This window comes from Rana temporaria, chromosome 3, assembly GCF_905171775.1.
Source record: "Rana temporaria chromosome 3, aRanTem1.1, whole genome shotgun sequence".
NCBI classification, from domain to species: domain Eukaryota; kingdom Metazoa; phylum Chordata; class Amphibia; order Anura; family Ranidae; genus Rana; species Rana temporaria.
Window position 1 is genome coordinate 87,805,493 of NC_053491.1, and position 12,715 is coordinate 87,818,207.

Consider the following 12,715-nt stretch of genomic DNA (forward strand, 5'->3'; position numbering starts at 1 on the left):
CCGCCTGTGTGAAAGAGCCCTTAGGCTCTATGTATGCGGGCTTTAGTTTGAGATCCTGACAAAAGTAATTAACAATTACATTTGGCCTGTAGCTGACCTTCTGACCTGCATCTAGCTAGCTTTTTCCTTTTTTATAGATTTTATGGAAATGCAAAACCTGTTTGAAGCAAACAAAAGCCAGTCAACACAAGCTTTTACACTCACATAGTGTAGCAACTTTGTTTTTGTGAAACATCTGATAGTAAGTTTTGCAAGTTCACATACCTTACTCAGTGATGTTCGTGGATGATCTGTTGAATTTTAATTTTCCATCCAAAGCTTTTATAAATGGTGTTTATAGGTCGGAAACCTTTAAAAAATAAAGAGAAACATAATTACACTGTCTTTATATTTTGAGTTTAAAATATGCTTTGCTTCTTCTCAAACATGCAGTGCCATAGAGAAAAACACGATATGCCCTATGTATTGCTTGCAATGAACCACTTCACCCAGATCCAGGTTCAAACCAATCATGGTCAATCTGTAGTGACAGATATTCACAGAAGTAATTTGCTTCACGGGGTAAACCAATTTGTTTGTAAGCTAGGTGTAAAGTTGCTACCAAGCCCAAATAAAGAGCACCAAAAAAAAATAAGTTCCATTTTAAAGGTGCATTGTGTTGATCAATTCACTTTGTGACCAGATGAGATCATATAAAATGTAAAACAAAGTGTAGGATCTACTGTAGGGATGAAAAGGTTCCCTAATTCAGTTAAGAGGTGCCATGGATGCTCATTTTAAATCCAACTGGGCAAGTTGATCACATGTTCCGATGTACTGGATTGCTTATACTATACCAACCCAAAAACTGTGCTTGGAAAATAGTTCTGCATTATTATTCAATGGGCAGGGCGCTTTATAATGAATAACTAAGCGCCCCTGCCCATTGAAAAGCTTCCCGCTAGTGGGTGAATAGCACCGCAAAAACAACGGTAAAGTGCCGCTAAAAATAGCAGCGCTTTACCGCCGACGGTGCGACACTTCAGTGTGAAAGTAGCCTCTGTGAAGGAACAAGACCTTCGTTTTTTTTTTGTTCTGTTTTTTAACTCAGGGCTGGTTCACACCAAAAAAACGCACTCCAGATCTGTTCCGGATGCATTTCTGCAAGCATGTTTTTAACACGTTTTTGACGCATTCCTGTACGTTTTTGATGCATTCCAGATACTTATTTTTCCCCCCCCCGTTTTATTTTTTTTCACTGTACTGGGGTCCATGCATTTTTGATACGTTTTTAAATGCATTCCAGTGCATTTTACTTCGTTCCAGTACAGTCCAGCGCAGGAAAAAATGCAGGATGTTCTACTTTTTTTTCTGGAACTGGAATGCCCTGGAACTGACCGCACTGGTGTGAATTATTCCATTGGAAACCATATAACCTACTTTCCATGCATGTTTTAATGCAGAAAAGGAAAAAAAACGCACTGGACTGCATTGCTCTGTCCGTGTGTCTCTTGCACCTTTACAGACATTGGCTTACCAGGTGTGTTGCTTCCCCCCCTATAATGGGATGGGCTTGACAGTTATGCCAAATGTGTTGCAAATGGTTTTAACAGAACCAAATAATACACATACACACAAGGGGGCCACTGCTTCTAGGGTACACAGAGATTAATTTCTGCAAAGCTAACTTAGCTCATGACCCAGAGCCACATGGTTGCTAAGGGGAGCACACAGCCCCCCTACATGTTGCCAACTATCAGTAACAAATTTCCATGTATAATAAAGGTTCTAAACTGCTTCCTAGTCTATATTTGATAGTTCAATCATAGCTCTCAACTGTCCATGATTTTAAGCAATGTCCCTCTGTCCATCATTCCTCCTCATTTGTCCCTCATTTTGGTCTGGTCTATATAGTTTTATATAAAATGCACTTTTTATCTTTCAAAAAGTGTTTCCCAGTGCTAAACCTTTCATCCAAATTCTAAATTTCTGCATTTGTACATTTTAAAAGCCAATATAAAGGAATAGTAGTGGATTTAATTAACCATTTTCTTTGGTTAATGCTCCTTTAAGTGGGTGTGACAGGGGGCGTGTCATATGCCTACATGCGTTTGTTAGTAGGTGTCCCTCATTCCCATCTCAAAATGTTGAGAGGTATGGTTCAATGCTAAAGCTACCCAAGTTGACTGGGACAGAAAGGTCTTAAGAGGTGTAGGTATATTGAAATCTAAAAGCATTGGGCCAGGCACAATGCAAAGTTTACAATTAGCTACCAACAAGGGGGGAGGGGGGAAGTGTATTGAGGTGAATGAGACAAATCCTGAAGAGAAATGAACACATCTGTGAATCAGATGCGTCCCTATAGAACAGGGGTCTTCAAACTATGGCCATCCAGGTGTTCAGGAACTACAAGTCCCATCATGCCTGTGAATGTCAGTGTGTTACAATGCCTCATGGGATGTGTAGTTCTACAACAGCTGGAGGGCCGTAGTTTGAGGATCCCTGCTATAGAAGATAATGGGCCTGAATTCGCACCTGAGCCGCACCGCAATGCCTAGAAAAGGCACACGCTTTTTCGGCAATGCGCAGTGCGAATGCATCGCACATATGTGAACCAGCCTCATTAAAATCAATGTATTTTATAATGTTATGCGAATTGGATGCGGTTTAAGCCGCAACCAATTCGCATAGGTGTGAATCCGGCCTCAAACGGATCTACACGTGTCAGGAGTCAATGCTTGTCATTTGTAGGTGTAGCTGCTTTAGATGGTAAATGCAGAGCATAGGCAGCAAGGCAGAACATAGCAGAGCTGTTCTAATATACAAATTTCTCCAACACCATTCCTAAATAAAACCTTAAAATATAAAAACACCATAAAAAAAATTCTCAGTTTTTGAGTGGGGAAGGGCTTACTTTTAATTTCTGTCCTAGTGACCACATTGACACCAATCAGGAAATGAAGGAAAATCTGCAATGCTGACATAGCAAAAAAAAAAAAAAAAACACTAATGGACTGAGATCCTCCACTTTTCTTATAATTTTAAAAATATGTTTTACTTATATGTTTGAAGTTGTTTTGATGGAATTGTATTTGGAATATTTAAATTGAGTTAACTTGGCTCAAAGCAAGTATGCATAAGGGTTGTGGTGGTGCAGAGGAGGGTCGGTTACTTAGGGTGCATTCACACCACGATTTTATCATCCTACTTGTTCTCACAATTCTTAGGTTTGAAATCGTACAAATCTGTATGGCAAAACGTATCCATTCACTTCCATTCATTAATGTAGGTCCCCAAGTGCATCCGATTTGATCCGCATCAGATTTGATACGATTTAAAATCGCATCAAAAAATCGTGTTTGACCACGATTTTTGGTCCGGATTTGAAATCGTATTAAAATCGTGTCCGATTTTTTTTATATTGTGGTCAATCTAAATCGTAATAAATCGGATGACTGTGCGTTTTTATCCGATAAATCGTACCCAATTTTTTATTACGCATGCGCACTAGACACTGGAACGAGCTAGAAACTTCAAGAATCTTCTTTTTCCCAGAAAGCACTTCTCTACATAATTGAAAGGCGTGGCTTCTCTCCCACACACACAGGAAGTACGTGAAGAGACAGGCTGCCCACCCCTGAAGATACTCCTACCCTGATAGAAAGTGTCTCCTTTGCCTCTTCCTCCATTGCAGCATCCTCAATCTCAAAAGTAATGAGGTAATCATGCTATAAAACACAGAAATGCTTGATCACTGAATCAGAAGCTCGTCTCTCTTTCTCCACGCTCTAAACCACACCCCTTTTGTTCATTGAAACAAGCTTTATTGTACAAAACAAAAAAAAAACATTCAAATAGCCAAAACTTTATGGCCATTGCCAGACATTATTTAAAATCAGGATCCGATTTTTTAGTGAAAATCGGATGGAAAATTTAGCTGTGCGATTTATGAATCCGATTTAAAAAATACATTTTGACATACGATTACATACGATTTTGTCATATACGATTCCATCCGATTTAACGGTCCGATTATCGGATGTAAAAATCGTGATGTGAACCTAGCCTTACGATCTTCACCCCATAGAATGCCTTGTAGTCATTGAAAAAAAAAAAATACAAGGGGGTGATTTGCTAAGACTGGAGCATGCAAAATCTGGTTAAGCTCTGCAAGAAACCAATCAGCTACCAGTTTTTTTTTTTTTTTTTGTTAAAGCTTAATTGAACAAGCTGAAGTTAGAAGCTACCATCGACTACCATGCACAGCTTTTGCAATCTCCAGCTTTAGCAAATTAACCCCACTGATTTCAATGTATTTAAAAAAGGAGGTTGCAAAAAGAGGTGATTCTCAAGCCATTGACCAATTAATAATATTGTTCAGCTTTAAATCATTCAGATTTCTACTCACCAGCCAGTATCTTGAAAGAGTGTTGATTCCTTGACAGGTAAAATGTGAATGACAAGTCACACTTTTTGTATAGGCGCTAAATAATCCCACAACAGAGACGCCTTTACACAGTGGGGTCCTAAGGTCAGGTAATTAGTGAAGCAGAGCTGAGTTACAAATATTACAAGAAGACTCAATAGCACCCCTTAATGGATAAAAACAATAATGCAACTTAACACAAATTGCTTTATCCTTACTTTGATATTGCAGTTTGAACAAAAAGTAACACAAGATTATGATTGGGTCTCATGTAATTTACTGTAAACTAATTCAAAAACCATTGTTCACTTGTAAGTAAAGCAAGTTTGTCACTTTCACTGCAATGGGTTATAATTGCAAATTGGGATTTCCCGTTCTTCAGTGGGAAATTTAGATCCAAGTGTAAATAAGGCAAATGTTACAGTGGCCTGGCCTGGTTCTCTTTTGACAGCTGCATCCCTTTATTAATAATTCAGACATTTCTTAGTGAGTACCATGATGCCTAATGCTACTTTCACACTGCAGCACCCGGCCGTTAGCGCTAAAGCGCCGATTGTTTTTGCGGTGCTTTTGCAGCTCTTTTCGGCTGCTAGAGAGGCTGTGTTATGGCGATTCCAAAGGGCTGCCCATTAATTTCAATGGACACCGGGTTTTGGGAGAGCTGTGTACAGTGCTCCCAAGGGTGCCATTTGCAAGACTTTTCCTAACGTCCCACAAGCGCATCACCCAACTGTGAAAAGTCCTACTGAAATTAATGGGAGGTGGTTTTCAGGCGTTATTTAGAGGCTAAAAAGCCTGAAAACTGCCTTAGGCTAGGTTCCCACCTAATTACTGAGGTTCACAGTGTTATAGCATGCATGAATCAGCAGGCACGCATCTCAGTGGTCCAGAAATTGGACCTGTACCTTTTTTGACAGCGCAATGCATGTTAGTCCTGTGCAGCGCACCTCTGGCAGTGAGGCACCACAATGTGACAGCGCCTTCAATTAAACATTCTCTGTGGGGAAATACCTTTCTGCCGCAGTTTTTTTCTTCCCCCCCATAAGCCAGGTGATACAAACTGCTACATACAATTAAAATAAAATCATAACCTAGAGCTCAACTTAGAAATCGGAGACAGGAGGGTTAAGCAGCCTGCAGTATTGGTATTTACAACCATCAAAAGACAATGGGGAAAAAAATAGGCAGTGCTTATGCAGTATATAAAATCAAAATGATTGCATACCTGCATAGATCTGCAGTCCACACAGACTCTCCATTAGAGATGGGCTTGGGCGTGTTCAACATCCCATCCAAAAGTTGCACTCCAAAGTCGGCAACTGCAAGTGTGAATAGAGAGTAGAGATGGGCTCGGGTGTGTTTGAAATCCCACATGCCCGATCCTGCCAGGAAGCCGACGCTGAATGCGGCTAATCACAGGCAGTCAGACATTTTCCGATCTGTGCAGCTGCGAACCAGGAAATGTCAGACTGTCTGTGATTAGCGGTGTGCAGTGTCTGCTTCCTGGCGGGATCAGGCATGTGGGATTTCGAACACACCCGAGCCCATCTCTACTCTCCATTCACACTTGCAGTTGCCGATTTTGGAGTGCAACTTTGGATGGGTGCACCTTGGATCCAACTTTGGCTTTGACCAGTGATGATGGACAACCGTTGCATTGTATAACATTCAGGTATGCCTTTAATGCAACTTTTGAGGGTTAACATTGAAGTCTATGGTCCTCAAGTTGCATGAAATTCAGACCAAAGTAGTGCATGAACTACTTTAAGTTTCACATATATGAATGGTTAGCATTGGAAAACATGGGGAACGACTTGTCGTGCAACTTTGATGTCCAAAGTTGCATGACAAGTTGCACAAGTGTAAAAAGAGCCTAAAGTCTAATGTGAATAACTTCTTCCTCCACTCTGAACAAAGGGCTGACAACTTTCACCTACACACAGAAGCACTCAGTGCACCTTACCAGACTGAATGACCTCATTAGAAAAGATCACGCAGCACTTGTGTTTGTATTCAATAGAGGGGAACCAGCAATCTCCCTACAGGAACCACCTCTAGTGAAACATCTTGCACTACTGAACCCATCCCCCCTGTTATACCCATTTTTTTTACTAACAAACGCACTGCAACTGCATGCATTGCACTCGGTTGTGGGGCGTTTGTAGTGCTTCCTCATTCAATTGAATGGGTTTTAAATGACAATTGCACGGTCATGCAACGCTGTACCCAAACAATATTATTATCATTTTGTTCCCACAAATAGAGCCTTCTTTTGGTGGTATTTGATCACCACTGGGGTTTTGATTTTCTGCTAAACATTTAAAAAGATGGAAAATTTTAAAAAAAAATGATGGGCACTGATGATGAGGCACTAATATTCAGCAGTGATATGCTGCGCTAAAAGGCAGAACTGATGTGAACTGAAAAATGGCACTGGTTACTTATAGGCGGCACTGATGGTCAATTATAGGCAGCACTGATGAGGAGGCACTGGCAGGCATTACTGATGGACACTGATTGGCACCTCTAATGGACACTGATTGGCAACCCTGGTGGTTCTGGGTGGGCACAGGTGGGCATCCTCGGGGGGGGGGGGGGGCTGCGCTGATAATCGATCGGCACAGACCCCCCCCTGTCAGGAGAGCAACCGATCGGCTGTCAGTGCAAGTGGAGGAAAAGCCGATAAACAGCTCTTCCTATTTACGCTGTGATCAGCGGTGATTGGACACCGCTGATCACATGGTAAAGAGCCTATGTCAGAGGCTTATTAACGAGATCAGTGATGCGGTGTGTCAGACTGAAACACCACACCTATTGCCATGCTGCGCACCCCCACAGGCATACGATCACGGCTTATCATGCTGGACGCCACTTTCCGGCCGTCATTCTGCTATACGGTGGGCGGGAAGTGGTTAAGCAAAAAACGACATATTACATTATCTGTTTACTTTGTGATCTGTGCACAGATATGGGATTCACTGAATAATTAACACACTTCATGAAGCTTTTACAGACATTTTATGATAGGGGCACTTGTACTTGTGACCACTGTCTAAGAGGAAATATCCTACATATTGGAAAAATATCCTCTTACTTCCTGTTGAGAGAACAGTAAAGGAAGTAAAATGAGACATGTAGGAAAAAAAACTGACAGTGGATTTAACTTTTTGTCCTAAAAAAAAAAAAAAAAAGTTTAGGGTATACCTACACTTTAAATAAACTACACTATAATAAAAAATATTAAGAACAGGCCTGTATTTTTAATGCAGAAGAGGCACGTCTTTCCAGCCATTCACATAATTGCGTAAGCATGAGCCGCTTTAAGATTTGTAGCAAAGAATCCAAAGATCTACATGCGTTTTACATGCTTATGCACATAAGCGCATGTATACGCATTTGTACACGTTTAATTTTAAGTCTAAACAAAGGGGAAAAATTCATTAGAATTATGTACGCTTACATGTCTTTATGTGGTTATGTGCTTCTATAAGCAAGTATTTTACTGGTCATTACGTGGGAGCTTTTCTCCTTGAAAATGCATGTGTAGTAACATCAGTACAAGTTTTACGGCCATGTGAATGAAGCCTAAGGCCCCTTTCACACGGGGCGGATCAGTAATGATCCGCCTCCGTATGCTCCGTATGCTGAGCAGGGATCGCTCCTTTGATCGCCGCTGAGCCGGCGGATGACAGGGCGGCCCCAGCACACTGTGCAGGGACCGCCCTGTCTTTTCTCCGCTCTCCCCTATGGGGGGATCGGATGAACATGGACCGTATGTCCGTGTTCATCCGATCCGCAGACGGAAGGAAAAATTGGGGTTTCTTCCATCTGCAGAATCGGATCCTTGCGGAGGCGGACGAGATCGGGTGTCAGTGGATGTTCATCCGCTGACACCCGCAATCTCATAGGGACCAATGTATGTCCCTTTTTCATCTGCAAACGGATGGAAGAAAAAGCGGACATACGGTCTGCACGTGTGAAAGGGGCCTAAAGCTTTTTACTCGTCTGTTTGCACTTTTTTTGGCATCTGCAGAGATGAATGAACTCCCGCGCATGCATGGGAGTGACATCAATGAAGATAGCCAAAAATCGGTACACAGAAAAAGACTGGCTGAAAATGCCAGTTGCTGGTAAAAAAGCAACACCGTGACGGTGAAACTGAGGTGAGTATCAGTTCCACATTACCATGAGGATATACAAGGTTTGTCTAAATAGTTCAGTGAATGGTATCAGAGAACAAACAAAACAGAAGATACAAACAAATTACCTTTATTGGCCTTCAAAATAATCGCCATCCTTCACAACAACATTCATAAAGCTTCTAGAAAACTGTCAGCTGTCTTGGATTGCCACCACATTCGCAAAAACGTTCGCCTTTCATGTATCTCTTCAGGCGGGGAAACAGAATTCCACAGGCACCAGATCAGGGGAGTACAGTGGATGATCAAAAAAGGGTACGCCGCACCGAGAAAAATTCTTATAGATGATGCCATCGTTGTCAAAGTTGGCGATCAACATTGTCTTGACCTTGGACGTTTGCAGGTGACTTTTTGGGTCGCAGGGAAGATGAACGCCTTTCCTTCATTTAGCCACTTGGATTCCAGATCAAACTGGTAGCACCAGGTCTCATCACCTGTGACGATGTTTTGCAGAAAGGATGGATCCAGGTCACACACAGTAATAAAATCTCCAGAGGTTTCCATGCATTTTGCTTTATGTCCATCTGTCAGCTTGTGTGGTACAAACTGGGAACAGATCTTTTGCTTACCCAAATCTTCATGGACGATGGTGCGCACCGTGTCCTTTCTAATGCCCAATTCCTCCACCATCAATCGTAGAGTCAGTCGTCAATCTCGTGCAAGCATTTGTCATATTCACTCTATCCTGTCTGGAGTTTTGCTTGTCGAAGGCTAACCCACAGGTGGCTCATCCTCATTCGTCTCCTTTTCGTCACAAAACCATTTGAAAGCGTTCTGCTTACGGCTTCCGTCCAGTACACTTGCACCAACAGTTCATGCGTCTTTCTCGCCCTTTTCCCCAATTTATAGCAGAACTTGATGTTCACTCATTGCTCCATTGCACTGTGACCCTACCTCTCACACTGACTATGTTTGACTGCCTGCAGTGGGTTTACCCTGATGGTCACGTGTACTCCATGCTAGGTGGTGCTTCTCAACGTGTCTCTGGATAGCCATGTGCATGTGCGCGCACCTGACCCATGTTCCTGTTGAGATATCAGACCAGTCACCAAACTTTTTAGGCACACATCATATAGCTCTCTTATTTAGCCTTGTGACTGTACCTTTTAAATTTAATTTGACTTAGCTGAAAAAACGTACAATACATACACTGAGCTTAATGTAAGTAAATGAAGATGAATCTTACAAGCTATACATTTTATTTCTGCTTTATATCTTATCTCTTTACTGTATTTTAAAAAAATTTTAGTTCATCAGAACAGTAACAACTTTTTAGGCTTCATCCACATGGCCACAAACATGCTACTGATCTTATTATGCATGTTTTATTTCTAGCAAAAATTTCCTGCATAATGATCAGTAAGAATGATCAGTAAGACCCTTTTCACACTGGGGCGATTTTCGGGCGCTATAGCGCTGGAAATAGCCACTGCTAAGCGCCTGAAAACCACCTCCCATCGAAGATTTGCAGTCCAGGGACCTCGACTGTGGAACACTCTACCAACCACCATCCGATTGGAGTTGGACCACTTGGTCTTCAGGAGAAAGATTAAAACCCATCTCTTCTGAGGTCAAGAGGTTTCCTTACCCAGAGAATGGAGACAGCGCCAAGAGGCGATTCAGTTCGCATTTGTTGCGCTATATAAGTTTTTCACTCACTCACTCACTCATTCAAGTGTGTAAGGCCAGTTTAGTGGTATAACTAACAACAGATTACTCTAAAGCCCCTTTCAAATGGGCCAGATCTGTTTTTCTGAGCAGGGAATCCCCTGCTAAGCTGAGCGGAGCGGGCAGATGACAGGTCCATGTCTGCTCCGCTTATGTAGAACAGACACATTGACACCGGTCCTCTTTCGTTTGTTTTTGGCGAATTAGATCGTGTTGGAGGTAGGCGGGTGTAAACGGACACAAGTCTGTTTACATCCGCCGCTCTATAGAGGAGAATGGCGGGTCTGATTGGGTCGCCTGTCCGTTTTTCAGGTGGACCCAACTGGACCGCTCGTGTAAAAGGGGCCTATGACTAAAGGTTGGGTATACACTACTAGTAGATCCTTGAACAAAAATTCTCCATACATTCAACAGCTTGATGAATGTCATCCGAATATAGTCGAAAAATTCTATCTTTTAATATTCGATTTTGGAGTGAATGAACTTTACCAAACGAAAACCACATGCACTGTCGTAAATGTATTTGAAAGAAACGGTCCTTCAAATTCAAAATCAAACACAAGTTATTAAAGTGGTTGTAAAACCGAGATAAAAAAACCCCCTGCAAGACAAAGGCTTAATGAGCTAGTATGCGTAGTATTTTAATTGGGCGTGGCGTGTCCTATGCCTATATACTTTTGATAATAGGTGTCCCTCATTCACATTACAAAAAGTTGGGAGGTATGGTATTGGCTCGATGGGTCAGTAATAAGTCATTATGAAATGGTAATTTTGCGTAGCATACTAGCTCATTATAAATTACTTAGCTCAGATTGAAGCCCCCGCAGCGGTCCTTTTCCCTCCCCTCCGGCAGCAAAATCTCTCCAGGGGGTTACTTCCGGGTATCGCGGCTCCGGCGATGTGATTGGCTGGAGTCACTCCTGTGCATGTGTGTGGGAGCCGCCAGTAACGGCACATGGACTGAAGCAACGGCACATACATGCCATTGCTTCAGTTTGCCCCAGTGCGCGTGTGTCAATGACATCGGCACATGCAGGGGACAGGGAATATCTCCTAAACCGTGCAGGTTTAGGAGATATCCTTGGTAGCTACAGGTAAGCCTTAATATAGGCCTACCTGTAACATAAAGTGGTTGTAAAGGGTTTACAACCACTTTAAAATGAAACAGTTTGAATAACAACCTACTAGCTATATACAATATACGCAGCTTTAGTGGATGCCTTTCCTAAGTGGTTTTGGTAGTACTGGCCATAGCTCCCAACTGTCCCTGTTTTCAAGGGACTGTCCCTGATTTGGAACAAAGTCCCTCTGTCCCTCTTTCCTCCTCATTTGTCACTCATTTTGGTCTGATCTATATAGTTGTATATAAAATGCACTATTTATCTTTCAAAGTGTTTTACAGTGCTAAACATTTCATCCAAGTTCCAAATTGCTGCATTAGTAAATTTCCAAAAAGCCAATATAAAGGAATAGAAGTGGTAAAAAAAAAAAAAAAAAAAAAAAGAACGTGCAGGTTTAACCAATCTTTTTTTTTTTGTGTTTAATTCTATTTTAATTGGGCGTGGCGTGTCCTATGCCTATATACTTTTGATAATAGGTGTCCCTCATTCACATCACAAAAAGTTGGGAGGTATGGTATTGGCTCGATGAGTCAGTAATAAGTCATTATGAAATGGTAATTTTTTGCAAGCTTGAGTCTTCCAGCTCACATTTTTGAACCCTGAACCTGAAGAAACAAACATACCACAAAACGTAACTTAATATAGCAGTTTGTAATTATTATAATTACCGCCAAATTATCTAAACAATCTCATTTCAGATCATGCAAATCTTGTTTATTGTAAAGCATCTTTGTTAATCATTACTGCCTGAATATTTCATAAAACATAAATGTAAACATCCTAAATATTTTTTTCATAGGAACTGGAAATGCAATACTGTACCTCCAATAATGAGTCTGTGGAAGTCGGCTATTGTGACACTTGTAATCACAGGTAAGACACGTGATATGTGTACAGTATATCTACCACTGGAGTCTGGCCCCTTTAACATGATCGGACCGTTCAGGTCCGCCTGTCAGTTTTCACGGCGGACCTGAATGGCCGCTCCATGCAGTCCTATGGAGCGTCGGATGTCCGCTGACATCCGATCCGCCAAAATCGGACGGATGGCTATACGTACATGAGTGATCGGATCGGGTGAGATCTGATGAAAACGGACATGCTGTCCATTTTCATCAGATCTTCCCATAGGAGACAGTGGCTCTGCACAAGCCCCTCCCCGCTCAGTAAGGAGAGGGACTTGTCATCCACCAACTCAGCGGAGATCAGCGGAGAGATCTCCCGCTGAGCCGGAGGGAGCAGGCGGACTCTGTAGCGACGGAGTCCGCCTGCTCCCTCCGGCTCAGCGGGAAAATACGTCAAATACGTGGGGTCACAGAGAA

The 12,715-nt window shown here is 42.1% G+C and overlaps 2 protein-coding genes across 7 annotated transcripts in view; one reads left to right on the forward strand and one right to left on the reverse strand.

Moving 5' to 3' along the window:
* The window catches only part of LOC120931441 (very long-chain acyl-CoA synthetase-like), a 219,975-nt gene extending 215,486 nt beyond the window's left edge, over positions 1 to 4,489 (reverse strand). Inside the window, exons 1-2 of the mRNA XM_040342877.1 lie at positions 4,388 to 4,489; positions 265 to 349 (exon numbers count right to left, since the gene is read on the reverse strand). The gene's annotated coding sequence lies outside the window, so the exon portion shown is untranslated. The remainder of the gene's footprint in view (positions 1 to 264; positions 350 to 4,387) is intronic.
* Positions 1 to 12,715, forward strand: part of LOC120931439 (flocculation protein FLO11-like) — an 86,440-nt gene that overhangs the window by 7,356 nt on the left and 66,369 nt on the right. For all 6 annotated transcript variants that reach the window (XM_040342870.1, XM_040342872.1, XM_040342871.1 and 3 more), the window contains exon 2: positions 12,193 to 12,266. In XM_040342870.1, the coding sequence (XP_040198804.1) occupies positions 12,193 to 12,266 (74 nt within the window). The remainder of the gene's footprint in view (positions 1 to 12,192; positions 12,267 to 12,715) is intronic.